The following is a 26,357-nucleotide window of genomic DNA, read 5'->3' on the forward strand; positions in this document are numbered from 1 at the left end:
TTGATGAAAGTATTGTACTAAGACTGTTTGTCGGCACCTTCTAAATCTGAATTTTTGCAGACTTAAGTAAACCGGAGATTGCAGGAATAACCAATTCAATATTTTCACGAAAATTACTCTTTACGTCTTTCAGATCTCGACTAACTAAACATACCAGAAACAAACATCAGACTGTCCTAAAGCATATGAAGATCAGTACATATGTTGTGCGTGCCAAAATTACCTATCATTTTGTTATAGTTCAAAGACTAGTAAGGGTAGATTAATATAATTTCACATGAATTAACTTTAGACTTCGAGACTTAACTATGCAAAATTTCAAGCTTCTAACTATGTTTTTAATCAATTCATCTGTGAAGGAAAGCATTTTTTGATAGTGATTTGAAAGTACTTATTTCACCATAGAGATGCCTAATAATTTTTTTATCTACATGTGAAAAAACTTGATATTCATCGCCAGTTGGTAGATGTTTGTGGGGGAACTACCCATTCTGAGTATACTATGTGGAAATGTGTGCGTGAATTTATGGAGGACTGAGATTAACTGATTATCTGGAAGTCCTGGAAGCTCAGTTTGTGTAAGTATCGTAGGAAACATTGTTCGTCTTCAGGCCCTGGTCACGGAAGACAGAAAGCTAACTTTTAAGGATATTTGTAACCTTCCAGGATTCTATCATTGCATCGTGGAAAGAATTTTGACAGACCACTTGAAGTTGTGCACGGCCATTTCATATTAGATCCCTCGTCAGCTGGATAAGAAGAAAGCCTCAGTGACCTATGTCTGTTTTCAAAAAGTGAAGGATTGGTTGCAAGGCAGCTGTTTTGAATCCAGAAGTGCCGTTGGAAGTGTAATTTTCCAGTGTCTAAAACATAACCCCCCCCTCCCCTAAAAAGACTTTTGATTGTAGGATACGAAGATTGGAATTGTGATATGTAGATATCAACGGGAAGTGTGCTGAAGAGTTACAAAAATATATAACTCGAAAATTAAAAACTGCGAGAGTTATGGGAAAACGTACGTACTTTTGGTACACATATCTGGTAGTGAATACATAAGATATCTAAAGAAAACAGTGATACAGAATTTTCATGGTGATATGGTGATATTTGAATGCAGGAGTCCGGATTATAAAGAATACATGATAGTTCTGATATCTGAACCACCATTGACTCATTTACAATTTAATAATGATATTTTTGACCAGTATCTAACTTCTGGAAACCAATGATTCGTCCTGTATTTATTGTTGATACATAATTTGAAATAAGAATTAATAATTTATTAATAGAGGCATAATGCTCACCAAATGTTTGTATTAATATGTTTTTTGTTGATCATAGAATAATATACAGTATTGTGGTCATTTTAACTGAGAACATTCTGAAGTTACCGTATAATTTTATGCTTCAGTTGTGTTCATGGAGAAAGTACAGTGCGGATATATGACATCAGATACACGAGTAGTTAGATCAAGACGCCTAATATGGGCGGAACACGTCTCTAGTCGCTAGCATAGGTGATATGTATTGGATATAGAGGGTTGTAGTTGGTAACACTGTAAGACGACGACCTAGAAAAACGTGGGTTTTCGTTTTCTTTCTCTTAATTCGTATAGTTAGTTGTTATAGCTCGTGCTTTTCCGCACTTTTCCTTATTTTTCGAAGTAAAAGAGTTTGCATAACAGACGGTAACTATTCCGTATATGCCCACCGATAACTTACATATAGTTATCGTGAAATTTAGTTGCATTTTTTTTTTTTCAGTTCCTAAGTTTTCGTGCCAGTTTTTAAAGATTGACGAGGATAGGGTCTAAACCGGAAACAACATTACAGCAAACGAAGTTAATGGTTCATAATAAAGATAGAACCAGATATATGTGAATTTTGAAGTGAAAGTTAGAATTAACAGAATTAGAACTTTAAAAGAGTAATTATAGGAAGAAGGATAATTGTTTATTTTGAAGAACAGATTTCTAAGAGGTTATGGTATTTATTAAATGTTGTCCCTGTTAGCATATCGAAATAGTAACACTTACAAAACACAATAGGCGGTTTTGATATACGAGCTTTATCACATACGGAGGAGAAAAAGTAGGGAGTAAAGTTTTCTTTTATCTTTATACTTATTTATTTATTTATAAATGTTTCAGATACAGATCAATGTCTATTTTACACTGAAACAATGTAACAACGTATATAAGATATAACAAAAAAGAAAGAAGACAAATTTAAAATATAAAAAATAACAAAAATATATATACATAGAATATATAACATATTTACAGAGACTTTACATGTGTAAGTAACGTATGACTGCGAGTAAGGCGAGAAGTTACGCGAAGATTGAGAGCGAAGACTTACAATTCGGAGTAAATTCTCCCATTGATAATTTTATGGAGAAACAGCAAATATACCACCATATGTCGAGTAAGTGGAGTCTGAATATTGAGTTTGTTTAGGAGCTCTGTTTTATTAAGACTATGCACTGAAGGAGCTCTTTGTTTGACAATGGCAAGAAAAAAGCTATTGACAGAATCTTAACGGGATAAGTTTGAAGTACTGGTCTTATTCCATATCGGTGAGAAATATTCAATTTTGGGAGATATAAAAGCTTTGAAGAAAATACTGAGTGATTTGAGAATCGCGAACTTCAGTAAATCTGTAAAGATTTATGATGTAGGATTTAGTGTTCTGGGCTTTCGGCATCTAAGGCCATTTTGCCCTTCACGTTTTGAGGGATGACGTCCCTCGGCGAGCACACAATCCGGGGAAAGGGAAGGAAGAAAGGATTGGGAAAGGAAGGAAACGGCCTGGGACCTATAAGCTAGGTACCACCTCGACATTTGCCTGGTGTGAATGAGGAAAACTCAGGAAAACCTCATTCAGGGTGGCTGGTCTGAAAAAGCTTTTACACATTTCGACCGAGTACCCCCACAAGGAATCGAACCCGGGACCGCTCGTAAATCTGTAAAGAATACTCAGTATTATCATAGCACTCTTAACAGTAAAAGTGATGTGATCAGCAAATGTTGAGTTTCTCATCGAATAATACTCCGAGGTCTTTATGTGTCGCGATTCTTTCGATTAATACAGGACTGTTATTAATACATTTTTTGTTTAAGTAATGCGTTTCAGATACTATTATTATTTGTTGTTCATAAAATAAATGTATTGCAGGTATCCAAATGATGAAGAATCGTTCCGCGCTTTGGGTTTAGTGGGAACATTTGATCCACAGCTCGCAGGCAAGAGAATGAAGCTACCAATTCCAGAGACATGGGAAACACAAGTTTCAATGAAAGGAAATAATGCCAGTACTTGGGAACAATTGCTGGGTATGACATATTTACATTCATTTGCAATGCTTTTTGTATTGGTTTAGAATGCTGATGAAGGATACAAATGTAAATGTACAGTGTTCAGGAAAAAGTACAAATTCTATGTATCACAGCTGGTTAGAAAGTCTTTCTTACCTAAAATGGAGATAAATGGTTTCTTTGTAGTTCAATATCTGATTCCTCCTCTTCATTCCCTTATACCAGTGGTTCTCAACCGTTTTTCGAGCCTAGCGCCCCCTTGGGTGAATGTGATTGTTCTGAGCATCCCCCGCCATCTTAACCCAATCTACCAAGGAACACGGTCGAATTTAAGACTTGGACGAAGCAAAGTATTATATTTTTCTACGAGAAAAGCAAAAATGTTTAGTCCCCTTATCACATAAAAGCAAGCAGAAGGTCACAAATCTCTTTTTAAAAACCCACAGGAATAGAAAGTACACTGTAAAATAATAGCTGGAACAATTTACCTCTCTTCTAATCAGAGCCGTAGCCAGGGGGGAGGGCGAGTGGAGTTGTCGCCCCAGACGATGATAGCAAGAAGGCGCCGAACGTGCAAGAAGAAAGAAAAGGTGTCGGAAAAGAGTAAACGACGCGTCGTTCCGTAAAAGAATTATTGCCTTATTAAGTCAATATTGTTGTCACTTTGCAAAGAAATACATTTGTTAAAATTTCTCTTGCTCGCTCCGCTTGCAACTCAAAATTTTCAATAACAGTCAAAAGTTTTTACTTGTTACTTAAAGTAAGTTATTATATCGATTTGTTAATGACGATGTGATATACAAGGTGTCGAGTAATGACTTACAGTGTACGCAGGAGCGTTTTCAAAATCGGAAACGGTCAAAATCTGAATTACGTGTTCAGCGTTGTGATGGTGATGAGTTTGCTTAGTTAATCACGCTTCTCTACCCAATCGGATTAAGTACGATGGTGAGAATGAAGGTATTAAAATAAGAGAAGTGAAAAGATACACGCAAGCTGCTGATTGCACTGAAATATTAAAAATGAAGGTAAAAATGGAAATAATAGCATGTTCGAAATCGTAGAGTAGGGGCTAAAAGGGTCAGAACTCAATCCAACGAGTTTTGTCTTAATCACTACCATTGTTTTTTTAAATATTTATCTCATTGACATATAAAATGCTTCCAGTTCAAAGGAATTTATTGGGATCATTTCTCCATCAACTAGTTGTATTGCCAGTATATGTTTACTATGCATACGTATTAGTTGTGCTTTGTTTTATCTATCTACATACGGACAAAATATAAATCTTCTGAATTTCCGTTATATTTCATAAAATATTTTTTTTCCTAAAAAGAACTAACTCTATGGCCTATAGAACCCGGAAGGTCAATGCCGCATTCGTAAGATCTCTCGAATGACTTCTGTCCTTATCCAACTGAATCCAGTTTCTGCTTTGTATTTCTATTTCTGCGAGATTCATCTTAATATTGTCCTTCCATCTGCGTCTAGGTCTTCTTAATGGACGTTTTCCGATTGGATTTCTTCGTAGATATGATTTTGGTCTATTAATATTGGTCGTAGATACTTGAAAATACCCACTTGAACGAAAATATTATTTGATAGTTTGGCGCATCCATAATTACGATCTCAGTGAAATTTCATGTATTTAGTTTTTTCTGCATTTACTTCTAAACCTGCAAGCATTTAATAATGTCTCTGCATTTCTTTCTATTGTTCTTCTATTATCATCTCCTACCAGATTTACATCATCAGCATACGCCATAACCTGGTGAATACCATTCAGCTCTGGCCCTGGTTGCTATCTTTAATTTTCCTGATAGTGTACTCCAGAATAAAGTAGAATAATATTGTCGACAACGCATCTCCTTGTTTCAGTCCATTCTCGACGAGGAAGCTCGTGGACAAGAATTGTCTTTAGGATTCGTTTAAACACATGTTAATTAATCTAACTAGCTTTTTCGGTATTTCAGATTCTGCAAGAATGTTGTTTATCTCCTAATAGAATCGTAAGCCTTCCTAAAGTCAATAAATAGTACCGGCGTATTGTACTCCAATTTCTTCTCGAGTATTTGTCAAATGGTAAATATCTGGTCCATAGTTGATTGTTTTCGTTTAAATCCGCACTGATAATCTCCAATAGTTTCATCCGCGTATCTGATCAATCTTGCTAATAAAATGTTTGAGAGGATTTTATAGGATGTTGACACAACAAAAAAGCCTCGATAATTATTACAGTCCGCTTTGTCGTCTTTCTTATGAACTGGAACAATGATTCATTCTTTCCACTCTTGTGGTAATTCCTCCTTGTTCCAGATAAGGAGAATAAGTTTATGTATCTTGTTCCACAATTTTCCCCTCTAGCTAAAATTAATTCAGCAAGAATTTGGTCTACGCCCGGAGATTTGTGTTTCTTTAATTTCTTTATAGAAATTTCTACTTCTGTTCGGCTAGGCTCTGAAATTTATGGTTCTGCTGTTCATTTATCTTTTCCCACGAACTTTAATTTTCGGCTGCGTGTTAAGCAAAAGCAAATCATCAAAGATATCTTTCCATCTATTCAAGATGCTATCTGTATCAGTAAGAATTGTTCCGTCGTCTCTCTTTAATATATACGCGGTGTAATAAACTTGTTTGTGCATTATTTTTGATGTGCCTAGCTCAGACAATTTAATCCCTTTATTTTAAAAGGCTGCTACCTTTAAACAAATAATGTAACTAATCGTTGTACGTTCTCGCAACGAATATATCAGCAACGAGGCAGACGAAGCAGTCGACGGCTTTGGCAATCAGCAGCAGCCAATCACAGTCCTACTTGTGCTTATGTCACTTTGGTAGGTGGGACTCATGTGAGCAGCGGGGACAAAGGAGAAGCTGCGTGACGTAGCTGGCATTCGGCGCCAACACATTCTACGAGAAGAAGCATTTCATACTCACTGCGACAAACAGTTCATATAACAAATGTAAAATTTTGCACATCCATTTATACTTTTGTAATCAGAAGACATCCGCATTTTCTCTTGTTATAATTTGTCCATGTCATTTAAGGACATGTTAGTATCGTACTTAGTATCAAATATAATCTCTAATTTATGCGTATCATTGGCGTTATTCTGACCCGAACGTTGTCACCTCGTGTTTTTCCATTGTGTTCTGCATGGTGTAGGATATATATTAATGCTAGCAAATTATTGTTGTATGTTCTTTTCCAGTTCAAATGATGCTGAAGTTTATTCTATCCATAAGTTTAAGGTTGTTGTTTTGAATTTTTGCCTATGTGTGGTTAGCGATGAAAGAAGCTGTTACTTTTGTGATAACTTATTTCGTCGTTAACGCTCGGGCGAAATATTCTATCAGTAACTACTTATGTAATGCTTACTCTACTTGGATCACAAAAATCGGCAAACATCACAAAAATGGTGCCGGGACATGTGTCGAATCAGTAACCTTTTTCTTTTTCGTAAATTATCAGTTTTTGTGTTAATTGGTGTAGGCCTAGGCATTCCTGTTGATCGAAATTTGCTGCGTAATACTTACCGCCATCTTGACGTGTTATAAGGTGCATGAAAATTTCGTGGCGAAATTAAACTCAATCACATTCATCCCAAGTCCTTTGAATAACCTAAAAGTCCTTTCTAAATTTTGAGTATTATTATTATTATTATTATTTATCATTAGCAACCTTAGATTCTTTGAAGAATTAGGCAAATTGTTGTGTTAGCAAATTTCTTGTATTCACGTCGTCATGGCAGAAGGTGATCTTAGGACGGTCATCCTCGCTGTGCAGCGAGAGTTGACCGCATCAACGAAATTAGAGAAAATAAATAGTGATCTTAAAGATGATCTTAAGGAATTACATACTGAGTGCCGAGAAAATATTTCCCTATGCAAAGAAGGCCTAACTGATGAAATTAACAAGGTGAATAATGTAATGCAAAGCGAAATTAAGAATTTGAGTGAGTGTATTTCAGTAGTGCGTCAGGAATTAACGGAACAAATCAAAGCAGTAGAGTTGAAATGTTTCAATACAAGTGAAGAAGTGCGTAAAAGTGTCCGAGAATTAGCCGAAGCGATGCAAGATGTACGGGGAACAGTTGAAGAAAACACGCGCCAAGTGAATGATCAACAACGGCAATTAAATGAATGTCATAATAAAGTGAGCGATTATGAGAAGAGACTGCGCTTGGTAGAAAGTCTGGACAACTTCCGCAAAAGTAGATTGCAAAAGTGCGAAATAAGATAAAATTAATATTGTTGTGTTGTTTGAAATAAAGGACCTTACTGAGTTCTACGCGAAAACAGTGAATGTGTTTTGCAGTGGGTGCACAGAAACTGTAATAGAAAACGAAGCTAGTGGGCAAATGGAGGACTTCCCGCCAGATTTATATTTTACTGTAGAGGAAATAAGGAATGCAGTTACGCGCTCTACGCTGTTTAACGAAAACGAGAAAGAAGAATTATTTCAGTTGCTATTGAAACACAAGGGAGTTCGCTCGTTTTCCTGGCCTGTGTAATAAATTTCAGTACCTTCTAGAAGTAGATACAAGTGAACCTATTGTTGCTCGACCTTACGATATTCCGCACAAATAAAAGGAAGGAGTGCGAGAAGAGATTCGAAAATTGTTAATATGGGGTGTGATTCGACCTAGTTCATCGTGTCATCTGTTACCGTTGCATGTAGTGCTGGAAAAAGGAAGAAAGTTAATCACTGCTGAATCCCGACGAATGAAGATTAGTTGAATAACATTTTCGAGGAAAACAGGAAGAAAGCAAACGAAGATTGCATGGTTCAAGCGAAAGAAGAAAGTGAAGACGACAAATAACGAAAATACTTAACACTTTCGTCAATCAAGTGTTTTGTGGTATGTGCGACACGGTTATTTAGACGAGCGAAAATGGTTTAATCTATTAGAGAAATACTACCAGTAGTGCTTTCAAGAAGTAAGATTGAATGTATAGAAATATTAGAAGTTATTAGAGTATGTACACATTTTACTAGAGTTTTCATTTTGTTGTTAGAGGAATAACATTGAAGTTTTACCTTGAAAACCTACGACCACGCTTCGCCTTTAACTTCATGTGCAATTATTTTTATTTATTTATTTATTTATTTACTTTTTTTTTTTTTTGGTCTTTGGGGTTTCCTTAGCATAACTTCTTTTTGTTAACCACATCTCTTGTGTCTTCGTGGTCGTATTTATAGTGGGTAAGTTTATTTGGTTTTTGTGGGTTGGCTCTTCCTCATATAGTCGTCAGACCATCCCTAAGATAGATACAGGTTGGCATATGTAGACATCTGACGTTGCCTCAATATAATACTCCATCATTCGAGTTTATATTGGTTTATTTCCCTCTTCATGTTAATATCCACATAATAGTCATCATTAAGATTATACTTGTAGGTCTATTATGTTACCTATATATTCTATATATTCTTATTCAGCATCATATCCTGTATATACGTATATTTAAGTATCAAGTATCAATATATTATGTGCCATGTGTTTATGTGGTGTAGTTGCATGTAGGTGGCGAGAATTGGGTCATGTCTGTCGCGTGTGATACACATGAAAGGAGTGTAGTAAATGAAGAAATACTTACATTTCTTTTGTTAACCCATCCCAAGTCAACTTCCTTTTAACGATGGTTACGTTATCATAATAATCACATATAACACGTAAAGGATATACATTTGCTATACACACGAAGAATATAACACAAGGAAAAACACACGTAGATCCAACCAATAAGAAGAACACATATTTTATTCACATTCCATATAACACGAATGCAGGAGCAGCAGCAGCAGATTTAACAACAAACAAACAAACAAACAAACAAAGAAAAAAGAGACGTAAATCACATGTTTGATCAGTCTCAGCGCAATATAGTACAGTATAGTAAAGATGAAATATAAACGTTGGCGTCCTGCATTCGAATTTTTTTTTTAAAAAAATGGAGAGTCCTAAATTAAAATAGGACAGAGAGGAATGCAGAAAACGTCGAGAACTTCCATCGTTGGACCTGGCCCTATCCAATGGGAAGAGGATAGGAGCAGAAGATTCAGTCATCGAGTGTTCATTCAATGGAAAGAGAATGAACGAAGAGGATATTCCATTGGAATGGTGGACAATGTGGACAGTATTGTGTGTGCAGGCAGTATACTGTATAAGTATTGTGTTCTGTGTGGACAGTGAAGTGTTATTCTTCAAACTGATATATATATTCATTTTAATATTTATCTTTTATTTTTCAATTAATTACAATGAAAGTGATAAGTGTTTTATAATTCGAAGTTTATTCATTATTTGAAGTGTTTTCTCATTTTATTCATATTATGTTGCAATATTTTAGTGTATGTGTTAAATATTCATTTCTACAATTATTAGTTGAGTGAATTTGCATTTGAAAATGAAATGAAATCTTTGAGTTTTACGTCCCACGGTTATGCCGGTTAGGCTAAAGGAGGCGGTGATTATGAGAAATGAATGAAATGGAATGAAGAAAGTGGGAGGAAACGGGAGAACCCCGAGAAAACCCACGCACACGGTGTTTGTCCACCACAAAGTTCACTTGGCGGGGGCTGGGATCGAACCCGGGACCCCAAGCACCAGAGGTGAACGTTCTACCACTGAGCCACCGCGGCCCCAGAATTTGCATTTGAATTATTATTACTATGACTATAACGAACAAATATACATACATTTATTCATATATCATATAATTATGGACTAAATAAACATTTTATATCAGTGAGTGCAGTGTTATCGAACGCATACGATAAATAGGTCACATCAAGACGTCGAACTTTAAGAGTGTCACTTCGACTTGGATCAGTTGTCTGCAGAAACTCAATTACTGTGTTAAAAAGTTCATAAACACTTTCCTTTTGATAACCATCTCACTTCCATGTGCACAGAAAGACGTTCAAATTCTTCGTCATTTTCTTTATAGAGTTTACGAAAAAGACGGTCGTTCAAAGAACGGGACTTCATTTTGTTAACAGCACTTATAATATAATTCAAAGACTCGTGCAACCTGTCACTCAAATTTTTAGCAACAAGATGATGTCGATGAATGACATAGTGAACAGTCATACCACGATGTATAGCTCTTTTCAAATAAGCTGTAAACCTACGATTTCGTCCAATCATGGATGCGGCTCCATCGCTTGCACAAGCTACAATTTTGCTAGAGATATTTTCCTCGTAAAAAAAAAAAAAAATCTTCCACCTTCTTACATATTGAAGAACCCTTCGTGTTGGTGGTTAAGTTTTTGTGAACAACAGTTCCTCCATAATCTCGCCATTTTGAATAATGAAACAGACGTAACCTATCAGCAATGCTTCGCAATCACGAACTGTTGATTCATCAATCTACATTACAAATTCTGTATTTTGTACATGTTGATAAGTGTCTCCTCAACATCAGCATCCATTTCATCAATTCTTCTGGAAACACTATCATTACTCAAGGGGATGGATTGGATAGACGTATTTGAGCCGGGCCGTAACTATTTCTTAGCGGCGGGCATTATTAATGTTTCTCCGATAGTGTGAGGTTATCCATATTTTGCTATTAATAGACACTTTATAATAAGAAAGGAGTCCTTTTCCGGCATTCTGTACAGATTTTCCAAACAGCTTCCCTACAGTGTTTCGGCTTTCAAATTTTAACTTCTGATTTTGGAAGAACGAAAAAGTTTTATCGGTGGATTATTAGCAGGTGATCTCTCAGTCGCGAAGGCTTCATTGCTTTATTGCTTCATTTGAAAAGGTCTTTTCACAAAGAAGATAGAAGGAAAGTTGTACGTTTGTAGGAGACCAAGTGAATCCAAATTTCTAGTATTCAGACGAGTATTGACGCCACTTCTTTTCATGCATGTTGACGAGTGTTCTTCAAAATGTACAAACTCCAGAGAACACACTAAAACTAATCGATTCTGAATCAACTATAAATTACTTACATTATTAAATTAATAAAATTCCACGGAATTCAATGCTAAAGCACAAGCAATTTCACTCAATAATACTATTTCTTTGTTTACTTCACAGTACTCTGCTCCTCTACCTAACCACTTTGCGATTGTTCGGAAGGAAATATTATTTCTTTTGTAATGTATTATTTCTTCGTATGAGTAAAGAGCCCTCTGCATAACAACCGAATCGAACAAAACAGAACAGAATACTGCTAGTTGCTGACTGGAATGAGACATGAGAGGTTGAGGAATTCAGAGTTGATTGGCAGGTGCTCCATCCCTGTCAGCTTAATGGTTGTGAAATCGGTCACTCATCGTTCTTGTGGAGCGTTGCCAGTCCGTTGCAAAAATTTGTAAAATGCATATGGATGCAGAATGCCCTTATTCAATAATACTAAGAAAAAGTCTAATCGATCATAAAATCTCAACCCCTCTACATAGACTATCGCCCCCGATTGCCCCTTTTTGTTCCACCGCTCCCTTCGAGAGCGAAAACGCCCACTGGGGGGCGATATCGCCCACATTGATAACCACTGCCTTATACGAACCAATGAATGCTTACAGAATATTCATTATTTTCCAAACAGCAAGAGGTCTGGGAATATGCCAACACTCTCCAGTTTATCTTAAATGGGCTTGGTTATACAAATTGTAAGCTAGTTTCACGATCCTGTAGTGCTTATATTTTTAATAGATTTAACTGAAATAACAGATATATATATATATATAATTTTATATTATATAATAACAGAACGGGATTTCAAATGCAAAAATCGGAGCACGAAGAGTAGATCCTATGAATGAATTCAAGTTGAAAATAATGGTGAAATACTCATATAAAACAAGGGTATTTAAAATTTAATAGGGAAAATGTAAGATCCAATATTAAGTACTAATGTTGCAAACGATTCAGGTTAAAATTATATTGACTGAAAAATACGGATTTTTTTTACTTATATATATACTGTAATTTTTTCGATTTATATTATTTTAGAAGTTTTGATTGGTTATGGTGTGTTGAAGTATACCAAATTTTTCACTATTAATGAATCAATTCGAATACGATTTTAAGTAAATTATAGGAAATTGAAATTACTAAACATCAATGAAAGTTACTGAATTTAGTTTATTTGTTTTGACAAAGTAGCGATCGTGGAGTGAGTATATTATTTTGTGGCTACTGTATGTCTATGTCACCAGTTAAACAAATCTGGCGAAGCTAATATAATTGTTAGTCTTCATTACAGCCATTTATATAATAATATGGACTAATTAAAATTTGAATATAGACTTAATGTGAAAATACAGCCTGAAATTTATTCTACAGATAACAAGAAACTACCGTTCCTTGCAATGTTGAGGAATCTAAGAAATTTATTGTTGGCGGGAATCAGTAAGAAGCACCATGAGATGGTTTACAAGACATTCACAAATGAAAAGGCAGTTATAGGTAGCAACCAATTTTCATTCAGGTAAATATTAATTTTATTTTACATTGATATAGGCCTATGAAAAGTAATAAATGGTATGTGCCACCTCAATAAGCTTTCTCACTCACATTTCCTAAATTAAGTCAGATCATTTTACAGTTACTACTGAAACATTTATTTTCGAAGTATGAACAAAATTATAAATGGCATTCTTAATGATCTTTCATACTTTCGTAAATACCTGCTCAATAACATAATACAAATGAGAATTTGAGCCTTTTGTGGCTAAGCGGGTAGGATATGTGCTGGTGGGGTTGGAAATTCGAATTAAATTCCCGGTGGGAGCTCATGTGATTAGGATCCTACTTTAAACTGTAAGTTCACGTCTCATATAACCGCGCTACTGAAAGGGACGCTAAAATCAAATCAAATCAAACATGAGAATTTTTTAAAGTAAGCATTTCAATACTTACAACATACTTTGAAATAAGCTAATAATTATTTTCAAGACTTTCATGTAGTACAGAAGTTTACATGCCCTGCAATTATGCTTTCATAAACTATTAATGTACTCCTTCCTAGTGGAGAGTAGTACTATTCATAACAAACAGATTAAAAAAATATGATTTCGTATAATGTGTTTTGGTATTTTGAGTAAGTTTTGATTGATTGACTGGGGCTGAGTGTGCCTTTTCTGCACCAAGGTTTATGAGGCGGGACCTACTGATTAAAGTGGGATCTAAATTAATTCACGGTTTGTATCCGAGGATCGGAAATCGAACACGGGACCACATGCACGAAAGGTTTCCACTTTAGATACACAGTCATCAAGGGACACTTTTAATAAATGTGTATATTATGTTACGTCATATTTTACAAATAATACAGTGTGTCCGTAAAGTTGCGCAACCCAAAGTTTGATTGCGAATATCTTTTGAACTAAGAACGGTAAAGACCCGAGACTTGAAACAAAAGTAAGTGTGTTCTAGGTAGATGTTTTCGAGATCATGACCAATATTGGAATTTGTAACGTTTTTGTGTAGTAACGAAAGAAAATACCGAAAGTGTAAAATACAAAATGAAGGAAATCGATATTTAGTTGCAGAACACTGATTTCCTGCTGGTGAATCCGTTTTACGTGCAATGTGCCAACATTTATCCATTTGTGCGAAAATGTGACAAAGTTCATGTAGTGTTGCCGTGTAAAAGGGCTATTTAATGCAAGTCCGTAAAATGGGTGTTTTTTAACAGAAATGTAGCCTCTGTCAACACTGTTGTCGTAAAATTACTGCAACTGGTGTGTTTTAGGTTAATTAATGATAAGCAATGAGAATTTGCATATAATTGATAACCTGAGTTCTTATGCAAAAAATTGCTATAGAAAAAATACTCACCTACAGCAGGCAGCCCTGGAATCCTCGTGAAAAGAGAAAGGCGCTTTACAGCAAATGATCGAAGTGCCTGCCGCGCTTTTGTAAACACAAATTTACACTCTTCACCATATTTCTTGACACCTTTTTAATCATGTTCCTGGTAATTGGTTGAATTCCTGTTTCAGTGTTCGTTTTCAGTTCCTCAGTAATCCTGGGATTATTCTTGTACAGTCAGAAACAATATTAAGTATAAGTTAGAGCTATCGTTTCTTATACCTCCAACCTATACTTAATATTGTTTCTGATTGTACACCACATTTTTTCGGGTAACCACATAAGAAAAAGTCAGGTTAAGTCCGGAGAACGGGAGGGCCACAAAATTTTGGAGATGATGTGGTCACCAAAATATTCTCCTATCATTTCTAATCTCTTTTCACGAAGATTCCAGGGCTGCCAGCTGTAGATGAGTAATTTTTTTTATCGCAAATTTGTGCATAAAAACTCAGGTTATCAATTATGTGCAAATTCTCATTGCTTATCATTAATTGGCCTAAAATACATCCGGTACAGTAATTTCTTTTTTTCGTTACTACACAAAAACGTTACAAATTCCAACATTGGTCATGATCTCGAAAATATCTACATAGAACACACTTACATTTGTATCAAGTCTCAGGTCTTTATCGTGATTGGTTGAAAAAGTATATGCAATCAAACTTTGGGTTGCACAAAGTTACGGACACACTGTGTGTGCGTTAGTGTTAGGATTATTTACGTCACTGTTTAAAGCGTGTGTGTGTGTGTCATGGTCATCAGTATGAGCGTCACTGTTAAGAGAAATTAAATAACAGTTCATACATTCTGCTATTTAATAGTGTATATTTTTCATATTCAGAACATAAATAATTAAAAATGTATTTCAGCAATAAAAAAATGTAGCAACTTCATCAGATTGGCAACAATCGACGTACTTTTTAACGCCAAAAAATTAGTTTTCCACAATTTTTTTCGTAAAAACTGAGCATGAGAATTCAGCCTAAGTCTAGTGTGATCTCTCGATTGATATATATCCTCTATTTGGATAATATTGTAACTAAAGAAAAATTGAAGTAATCATACGCTTGTTTAAATTCAAAAACACTTTTATTTTTACGTTTCTGTTTTCGTGAAAAGAGGGCCTGTAGTGGTTAGAGCGTTGCTTATGTCGGCGTGGTTCTTGGTTCGATTCCCGACAGGTGCATCCCAATTTTCGTGTACTCATCTTCGTGAGGCAAATTGGGGAGTCACGTGAATAAAAGACGTGACGGCCGCTAGATTCAGAGATCTCCTGACACTCCTGTTAGAGATAGTGACGCAGCACACTGATCATGTGTTCGTTGGTAGTCTGGACGTAGTCAACCAGTCGCTAACAAATAGCGTTGGAGCGGCTCGGAGCCAGAAAGGGCTGTCACGCCAGTGGTTAGTTTTCGTAAAAATTCCCCACTTCGCTTCAAATAAAATGGCATCAACTTTCTGCGTATAAACAGTACGAAGATCCTGGTATACGTGGGTATAAAAGTTAATGGAATATGTGAACATATTAGGGAGTTCTGTCACGAAACTCGCCAAAATACTGTATATTGATTTTTCTCGTTACACTGTTCAACATATGCTGTATAAATAAAGACATAAGCAGCCATTTTCGAATAATTTTACGATGCTAAACACGAAAATAATAATGCAAAAACGAGCTTGGTTCTTGTTTCTGAAGTTACAGAGAAAACATTCGAAAATAATGAGAAATAAATGCAATTTTGCGATTTTCATGAGGAAACTCCCAGTATGTTCAGAAGTGCTATAAATTTTCTTGTCCATGTATCCTAGGATCTTTGCACTATTCTTATGCACAAATTTTATACCATTTTATTCGAAGGAAGATGGGAAATTTTACAAAAACAGGGAATTTTACAAAGTGTTTCTAAACTTATACGAAATCTGGCAGTTTACGCAATTTTTCCAGTTTTCTTCCAATAAAATGACATACATGAAAACAGCGTGTCTGTCCTAGTGTATGTGGCTATAATAGATGTATGGAATTTGTGAATAATGGACGTTCCAGCATTGAAATAATTAAAATTGCCAGATTTCGTTGTCTTTCCCTTTTGTTCCTATTTTCGTAAAATTTTCCGTTTCCGTTCGAATAAAGTGGAACAAACTTTGTGCATAAAATTATACGACTGTTCTTGTATATTTGACTATGAGAAACGTAGAATTTGCGAACCTCTTCATGAATACCACAAAAGTACGTAAATTTCCTGTTACTCACGGGTTTTTTTCAGTTTTCTCCTTATAATTTCAACACAAGAACAAATCTCGCTTTTTCATTATCATTTTCGTTTTTAGCACCCTAAAATTGTCCAGAAATAGCTGTTTATACCTCTGTTACATATAAATTTGTAAAACAACGTTATTAACTTTTAACGTTAAAAAAAAAGTCCAAAGATGAGAGATATGAATCGATATATCTTATGGAATTGAACAAAACGATATGACTGGTGAATCCTGATGCGTAGTATCCAAAAAATCAAAAGAAACTAATTTTTTTTAAAACTTAAAAATTAACTGTATAATCACGCCACCTATTAAGATGAAACCGGTACTGAGATATATCCATACCAAGATTTTTATTATGACACTAGCAAGATGACAGCATACACTATGGAAAACTCACATAACTCTTAATCTTTTTTAAACAACATATCACACAGGTCAACAAAATTCGACCTTTTTTTTTTTTTTTTTTTCATGAAACTAAGTGTTTCTTATAATTTTTGAGCTCCCGAAAATTAATCTGAACTTAGTTTTTGTCGTGCCAGGTAATAGTAGTAATCCTTCGAAAATCACAGAAAAAAAAGGAAATGTAGACTTTCACGTACAAAAGAGGGAAATGTAGACTTTCATCCTAATTGACTTAGATTCATGGTTAGTACATCTTTGTCTTTGTAGTGATCCGTGCTTTCAAGTGATACTTCACAGTTCATAATTTTGGGGAACTGGGGAAAATTCGAGAGATCTCTCCAAAATTGTGGATGGATGAGGTATCATTGTGTGGTATCATTCGAAAATACGAATCGTTACAAAAGGCAGTGATGCACTCACCATGAATCTAAGATAATTAAAATTAGGGTAGAAGAAGAAACATCCCAAGTCTAAAATATTCGTTAAAAACAAACGTGTTTTTCAAAGAGTTAATACTATTATTGTATCTAAATTGAAGCATATAGGGCCAAAACTAGCTCGATTCGTTTTCCAGGAGCTTGAAAACTATAAGAAACGTTTAGTTTCCAGGGGCTCCCGAAGAAAATTTTCAGGGGAGGCATCTCCATGGTTGCTGTATTACGTGTTTTATTTAATATACTATTTTCTATATTACGTATTCATTTTCGTGAGCCAGGGGAAGGGCCTGCCCCCTTCGGTTGCCCATGCTAGTTTCGTATGTATATATAACTGTCAACCAGTTCAGTTCAGTCGATAGATCACAAGCTGATCAAAGTGAGATGCTAGAGATTAAATTCTCGTGCGTAGTTTTCGAGAAAAAAAAAAAAACTAGTTTTTATAGCGCTAAAAGTTAGCCTTCCGTTGCAAAATTGATAATATTTATTCTGCTGGATCCGACTGTTTCTTTATAATAGTTAGGTACTTTATATATAAAAGTATTTTACAGTGTATTTTATATATAAAAGTTCTGCACTGTTAAGTAGTGGATTGTATCTATTGTTGTTTGTCTTTTTCTAACGGTGATACAAATACTCATAACGGTAACACATACAGTTGTAATGTTGACACATATATTTAACAGTGACACACATACCATTTGTAAAAAAGAGGTTTTTACAATAGAAAGAGGAGTAAAGGAGAATTACGTGGATAAAGAGTAATTTGTTTACATGACAGCTTTTAACCGAAATTTAATATTTACTAAAGAATTGGACCATCTCTTACGAACAGTGGGTTGTCCGAGTTTGAACTACTCCAACAGAATCAGAAATTCTGAAAATGTATGAACTTGGGAGTTTGAAATCCCTCAGACTTAATGAAATACTGTGTATACCACTGCTCACGAATACTTGGAACAAAAATCTGTTCAGGAAGCAAGAGTTAAGAACATTAAATTCCTTAATGTGTTTTTATATTGTAGTGATTGATTTTATTGTGCGGTTATTTTATAGATTCTTCGTGGCTTATGAAGTGTTAGAAGATCTAATGAAACTGGCTATGTCAAGTGAAGATGAAATTGAAGAAGAAAAACGGAAGAAACTGTCTGAACTACGAAAGAAGTTGGGTAAAGGTCCAAAGAAAGAAATAAACGAAAAGGATAAATGGCAAATACGGTTGGTGCACAAAAATGCCAGGCAGAAGCTTAAACACAGGTGTGATATTGTTTTTAATTTTCATGGATATTTGTTTTCTTTTTGAGAGTATTAGAATATATAAGTATGTTCCTCTCGTCATTATCACCGGTGTTTGTCCACCACTAGCTCACTTGGCGTGAGCTGGGATTGAACCAAGGACTCCATGTACCGGAAGTGAACTCTACCACCCTGAGCCACCGCGGCCCCATTCGTCAATAATATGATGAATGAAATGTACCTCTTATTACTAATGGCTTTCGTACTACCTTGAGTTGGAAACTAGCAACCTATTCTACTTTCTTTGCTCAGACTTACTCAATTGTCACAACCTGAATCATCTCAGGCACTTTTACGATTGCACATCACAATCTTCAGGAACAGTTGCTTCCAGTGTTGTAACTGGTACAAGTTTGTTGTTGCGTAGTTTCCAACACGATTTTATAGTGGTAGTTCAACATGTCTCCAGTGTTGCATTGTAAATACACACGCAATGCTGTACCTTCGGCATGCTGATGTGCTGTACCTTCGGTTGGAAGAAATACTGCGAAGTTGAAGATTGCACCTATTCCCTTTTTGGTGACGGGCCTAAAATACATATGGTATAATGATGTCTCAAAGTTTGCTCCTTCTTTCACTCCATTCATAACTGGGAAGATTTTATTTTATCCGCAGCATCAGTAGCAACGGGTGAAGGTGAAGGAGAATTGAGGGCATTCATTTGATGACGAAACTCACTATCTGTTAAAAATACTTTGTAGAACTATTTTCCTTTTCTGAAAGAAGCAGAAGTAGAAATACATCCGGTGGATACATGTCGGAAAGACATATACACTTTTATGTGTCAATGGCTCTATATCTTTCGAGTGTTACTTATATGTAATATCTTCTTTCGCAATCGTACAAGGCATTAACATGAATATTTGATCTATCAGTTAGTGATCAGTAGTTCAAATGTATTTGAATCTTCTTCAATAAGTACGGATAGACCTGTTGCTGCTTTACTTCCGTGACTTTTATTGCATAGAGATGTCTGCGTCAGCGACTGCTGTGATTTGAAAGGAAATCATCGTGATATATGAACATCTTAACACTGTCTTCGACATCGTCATACTTTTAAAATCATTCCGCACTTTCATGCAGTATAGTTATAATTAAAATCTTTCATTACAACTGCATTGTGAGTGAGCCGCCATATTTGTGAATATGACGTCATCACCTCATGTATTCGTGCACAAACTTAGCGATTGGCCAGAAATATAGGAAATTAAATGAAATTTCTAGTTTGACGTCCCACAGTTATTCCCTTTAGGCTAAACGAGACGGATGATTAATGGAAGTACATGATTGTGAAAGTTAGTTTTTGTGCTCTCCCATCGGGATTGAACCTAGGGCCGTGTATATCAAAAGCACACGCACTAACTACTAGGGGGAAGGACTCGGAAATATAGAGTAATAGGTTGTAGAATAAAGTATTTTTTTATTTTTAAAAGAATTGCCCATATGAATTCATTATAGTTGCACAAACACCGTGTGCGTGGGTTTTCTCGGGGTTCTCCCGTTTTCTCCCACTTTCATCATTCCACCATTTCATTCATTTCTCATCATCACGATCTCCCGTAACCTAGCCGGCATAACAGTGGGACGTAAAACTTAAACTATCCTTAATGTTTGCTTCAAAATCACGCTTATAAATACTGAATTGAATATTGATTATGAAAATTTAAGTTCCATCTCCCTTAGCTTAAAGGGTATAATCGTGGGACGTTAAACTGAAAGTTTTCATTTCAAGATTTCATGAAATTTAAGTGTACTACTCCGAATTAACCTTTACTGATTGTTCTTCGGCACTTCCTGTAATTAGTTTAATTATTAAATTGTAAATACCAGTGTTCTTAAATGTACAGAAATTTCTTGAGTACCATGATTATATTACCTAAGTAATTGCTGACGTAACGTTGGCGCATCTGTATCATGAGTCAATTAAAAAACAAATCTTTTTTTATTCATTGAGTCGAGTTTCTGGGACACTATTGTGATAAGAGTTCCATATATATATCTTTTCTATAATAAAATGCTTATATTTATTTATTTACAGGAAAGTACTTGTTGCAGATACAATAGAGAAGTACAAGAATGCCTTGGATGAGGCTGTAAAGTTGACTGTCAGACATAATATTCCTCCAGTTCAAGGATCAACTTTGATTTTGTGTTACTGCATGAATGAAAATGCAAATCGGCCTGTTAATACTTTAGGAAAATCGTGGAAGGTATGTAAAGTTTTAAAGAAATAATTTATTGAAATATAGTTGAGAAATCGTCCAGAAGAAGGATGTACAATCAGAAAGGAACCGAGATGGTTGCACTGAAGGTTTTGCATAGCAATATTTATGAGAATTACTCAGAACATTAAAATACGTCAATAACAAGCTTACATAACTTAATGTTCCTAGTAGTCAGATCTTTAACATTTCATGTGTAAATAAACTGAAATTTTGTGCAGGAAATACATCATTTTTTTTTTTTTGTGTGTGTGTGTTTCGTTTACCCTCCTTTGTACTCAACTCGTCAATTAATAATAGTGGTATATTTTTTATATTGCATGTAGAATTGTACTGAATATTTAATTAAATGAACCGTGTAAGGCATGTAAATTTTCTTAGTTTATTGTCGTGATATGTAAAATCCGTCAATGGAGAGCAAACCAAATATCATGTTGTAACATTCGAGTTTGTTCGTTTGTTTATGTGTGTGTGCGAGCTAATGAACTATTTTCTATTCTTGTGAATAATTAAGTTATTAGAATGAAGCATGTTAAGAAAAATGTGACATACATTGTGAAGTAAGTATCGGGAGAACAACGCTGGCAAAAATGCATGAAAGAGAATACGAAAATTGTATAAGTTAAAATTGCATTGTGCAAGGCAGTCGGGACTCTTGAAAGGAACACAGAATCCATCATTGCTAGTATGCTTGGAGAATTGGTATTACATAATCAATTTACTCAACTTTCTGTTAAGATGGAGTGAATAGAACTAATGAGACCCTAGATGAAGTACGTATAAATAATTCCTTACGCAGTTCCTAATGTTATGCAGTGTTCATAAAGAATCCGTCTGATTTATGTACATAAATAAAAATAACTAGTCAAATTAACACAAACTTTGATTCGTTGAATACTGGCCTAAGTTAGTTACAAATAATTTACGTAGTTTCGCCATATCAATTACAGTGTGTACACTCGGAAAAAGTCTTAACGTGAAGTGAAGAACTTTATTAGGTGACGGAGAATTTTGGCCAACTCAGTGAAATAGAATATATATTTAAAACGAAATAAAAAATAGCTATTTACAAAATTGATTTCGTAAGTAGTATTGATTGTTTGTGGGACAAAAACATCATTTGGAAGACTGGCTAGTTTTCTCTATCGTTTATTTCTATTTAAACAAACTTGATATTGACAATACAGGGTGGCCCAAAAGTAGGTATACCATCTCGTACTGATCGGTCGTGACGTTTTATATCATTTACTTATTGTTATCTATGCAGGTATTGATTTAGTTTCTTCCTTATTTGTTCTTAATTTATTTTCACTTATACCTTAAACTCAGAACAAACCAAAGCAAATAAATTCATTATATTAATAAATTAAAATGTCATACTTGATTGATGCTGGTCTATATACCTACTTTTGGGCCACCCTGTGGTAAAACTTGGACAAGTCTTATCTGATGACTCTGTCCGCAAATAATATAATTGCAAGCCTCGCTCATAGCTTTGCGAATTTGAACAAATCCTATCTAAGAAGTGCTTTGTTAAACGTTAAAACTTTTCTGAACCTTCCTCCAACCTAGTCAATTCCTTGCTGAGATATGGTGGAATCTAATACACATTCTAATAAAATTGTAAGTAATATTTGAAATTAGGAACTTCTGTCATCATGGAGACTCTTTGTTTTTCCTCTTGAAAACACCGTTAAGAATCGAACATTGTCCGAAGTTCTTTACTTGTCATCGGGGGCAACTAAGGTAACAAGCAGACTTCAACTCTTCAATTGAGCAGTCTCTCTCCACAGCCACCCTCGTTTCTCTATTCTGCCCTATTTCTAAGCAGTCTTGAGGGCAGACATATGTGCCCTTTCCACTTAAAGAAGACCAAGGCTCTATTCACAAGATGGAACAGTTCCAGTTCGCACTCAAAGTGAAATAATACATCTGTTTTCCAGGCTATGTGTGTCCCTTCTGAAATTTTGACAAACAATCGTAGACTAATGAGGTTCTCGTAACGTGGAGAGTAATTAGGAGAAAAACAAAGCTGTTATGGAGAACCTCAGGGTCTGAATGATGAATGTGATTACATATAAAAAGGGAAGGGAGAGGACAGGCATCATCCAGAAATGAACCAGAAAATCATTGAGTATTCATTCAGATCTTAATCCAACGATAGCTGGACTTGAACATGGGTGGAAATTTGCTATTGTTACCGTAAGATGTATTTTTCACTTTAGTATATCAAATGCTGTCATTTGTTTAGCTCCAAGCTAAACGAATTGGTTTCCCGAGTAATAGTAGAAATTTATTTTGTATCCTTAATCTTTTTAGTTCATGAAAATAAAGCCTTGCTTTTTGGAGAAGAAAGGAAATATTAATCTATTGATTCGACGTTACCCTTCAATTAATTTAATATATGACAGGCAGAGATACTTGGCTACCGAGAATAAATACCCTAAAACCCTAAGTACCTCACTATTTAAACAATATATATATAATATGGCCATGGACATTTTTTTAGAACTCATTTGTTCCAGAGAGTGGATTTAGATATTCAGATTGAAAATGAAAATATCGCCGATTTCGCAAAATTATTTTTGTTAAAATGATCGAGATCTTAGGACATGGAGCAGCTGCAAATCGAGCTCCGACCACATCCTACCCAACCATCAACCATTCAGAACATGTTAAATTATGTTGTTTCACCATAATCGGCCATGACATAATCATCTTGAAATCGGATTTCCAGTCGAATTTAGGCATCAAAATTGCAATGTTACTTTAAACATGACCATCTCTGTTACCTTCTCCGCTCATTTTTCCGGTGGACTCAATAACAAGTTTAACATATCTTCACACTCTTTGAGTGTCAGGCAGCGAAGTGTATTAAAGGAGGCACACAAGTTTTAAAGATTTCCCTTTCGTTTGTTGATTTTTTAGCTTTCAGTATTTCTCTGTAACTTAACTCTCGTACGTGTTCTCTCTCAGCCATTGCCATTATCATCGCTAACAACATGTTTTCAGGATGATAGAAATACACGTTTGTCTTACTGATCTGATAGGTCTAGTCATTTCCGATTGTTGATAAGTGTATCCAGTTTTATGATTGTTTATTTCTCAAATTCTTTTCTGTTTATTTCTCAAATTATTTTTCGAAATTATTTTCATGGACAATAGGGCCTATCCACATAGAGTTGCTCTCATCGATGAATTTTTGGATTTGATGGTATTGTTCAGATGGAATTGTTGGATTTAGATCTTCTTACCTAAAACCAATCAAACATTTGGGAGTGCCTTAGGCAGGTGGATAACAGAATGTCACATCATCTCAGAGACCTAAAGGAGCTTAAAAGTAGCTCTTCACAGAGTGGGAGTTCGATGTCCACTGGTCTCATGTATAAGTTCATTTTGACTGTAGATCGCTGTTGTAGAACCTCTTTAGCAGTTCAGGATGATAATATCTCTTATTAAGCCCAAACAAAATTCGCCTTTTATGATAAACATTTTCCTCCAGTTCGTTGTTTTGCTTATTATGTTTTACTGGTGCTTATATGTTTCGTTATTTTGTACGATTTGCCATGTCACATACAATAGTCGCAAGGAAATGTCGTGTTTTTACTTATACCTTTAATTTTGCTTATAGAAGAAGTGCTTTGAAATTATGAAATTTTGAGTAAGACGTGGCACCGTAGTGGTTTACGAACCTACAGGAAAAGCTGGAATCGGGTTTAAACGCGGATCTAAATAATACATGTATTATTATTAGCAAGGAATGAGCAGGACGAAAACGTCCTTGGAATATTCAAATACTTTTATGCACAGTGATTTCACTGTTACATCTCCTAGACTCTCATTATTGAGTTTTGTGGGAATTGAATCCGGAACAACATGAATCGAATCACTTCTCTACTTGTGTCAGATTTTAGGATAGGTACTAAGAATTGCCAATTAATTCATTCAAGTTAAGTGTGTTACATCAGTACATCAGTTGTGTGAAGTTTTTTCTAGTAACAAAGAAAACGTTTGAGTAATCTCAAATCTCTGCCTGTAACATGGAAACCTGTACAGTTATTCATAATTTGCTAGACAAAACGAACACAAAAAGCTTTGTAGCTAGAACTTAATAATTTAACTTTCTTTGTTTGCGTTGAACGTAATTTACATTATGTCACTTCCTTTTTTTTTTTTTTTTTTTTTTTTTTTCAGCTTGACAAGGTAGCTGCTCTTCTTGGCGTAATGTGCGAGAGTGCGTGCGAAGATTCAGTCATATATATCTGCAATGAAGATGAAATTGCAGAGGTTCAGGTTGAAGGAACCTCTCTTTTAGGAAAAGTTGAAGCAATCTTGGAGAATAAATGTGTAAGTATTTCAATAACCATAGTTATTCTGTAACATACAGGTTAAGGTGTTTTGATTTCTTTGGTACGTGTTTAAGAATTCTAACGTGGATAATATTCGAAGAATAGAAGATGAAACAATATCAATGTCTACTAATACTGGAAATACTGGAAATACTTGAATTATATTGGAATTTAATTTTCATACTGGAAATACTGGAATATGCTGGAATTTTCATCCACATACTGGCTAAAATATGAAATATACAAATATTATTCTTTATAATCTACCCTGGATTTTTGAACTCCAAAATTCAAGGGTAGTAACAATCTTGCATTATAACTAGAATAGAATAATATACAATTATTTATACACGTTATAATATAACTTCAAAATACATTTAGATAATACAAATAATGTTCTTGGCTAACTGTATCAGGCCTCCGAGCAGGGTGTCATTGGCTATGAAAGTCATGAATTGGGGTTCTCGGTCAAAGGATCATGAAGTAGTGAAATCGAGTTTCAGATCATGAAAAAAGTGATTTTAAAAAACAATACTTACGTAATACAATACAGTTACTGAAATTAAAAAAAAAAAAAAAAATGTGATTTTCCCCAATGTTCGGTGTTAAGACATGACGCCATCTCTCTTTGGGTTGCAGGTAGTCACTAACTTCCCCTTTTCTACTAATACTTTTTTCAGTTTCCGTTCTTTTTTTTTATTTAACTTGATTTTATGTCAATGAGCTGTTTTTTTATTATGTCAATGAGTAAATTTTGATTATGTAAATTTAATAGGGGATGATAAGAGAACAATAGAAAGAAATGCAGAGATCTTATTAAACACTTGCAGGGACATGGGTTTAGAAGTAAATGCAGAGAAAACTAAATACATGGAAGTGCGTCGAGACCGTAATACGGCAAATTGTGGATGCGTTAAAATATTGAATAATACGTTTGATAAAGTGGATACTCGCAAATATTTAGGATCGATATTAACAGACGAAAATCATATTGACGAAGAAATTAAATGTCGACTAAAAGCAGGGAATTCGTGTTACTATTCGGTTCAAAATCTCTTGTTGTCGCGAATTCTGTCGAAGAATTTGAAGCTTAAAATATATAAAACGATAATCATGCCTATTGTTCTGTATGGTTGCGAAACATGATCGCTTACTCTGAGGGAAGAACATAGACTGAAAGTATTTGAGAACAAGATCCTGAGAAGAATATTCGGACCCAAGAGGAACGGGAATGCGGAAT

General features: G+C 35.0%; 1 protein-coding gene across 3 annotated transcripts in view; it reads left to right on the forward strand.

The window, feature by feature from the left end:
* LOC145678572 (telomerase protein component 1-like) overlaps positions 1-26,357 on the forward strand; it is a 556,234-nt gene that overhangs the window by 55,457 nt on the left and 474,420 nt on the right. For all 3 annotated transcript variants that reach the window (XM_081748879.1, XM_081748878.1, XM_081748880.1), the window contains exons 7-11: positions 3,178-3,335; positions 12,623-12,767; positions 18,307-18,507; positions 20,585-20,756; positions 24,963-25,115. In XM_081748879.1, the coding sequence (XP_081605005.1) occupies positions 3,178-3,335; positions 12,623-12,767; positions 18,307-18,507; positions 20,585-20,756; positions 24,963-25,115 (829 nt within the window). The remainder of the gene's footprint in view (positions 1-3,177; positions 3,336-12,622; positions 12,768-18,306; positions 18,508-20,584; positions 20,757-24,962; positions 25,116-26,357) is intronic.

This window comes from Thermobia domestica, chromosome 2, assembly GCF_964235325.1.
Source record: "Thermobia domestica chromosome 2, izTheDome1.hap1.1, whole genome shotgun sequence".
In the NCBI taxonomy this organism is placed as follows: domain Eukaryota; kingdom Metazoa; phylum Arthropoda; class Insecta; order Zygentoma; family Lepismatidae; genus Thermobia; species Thermobia domestica.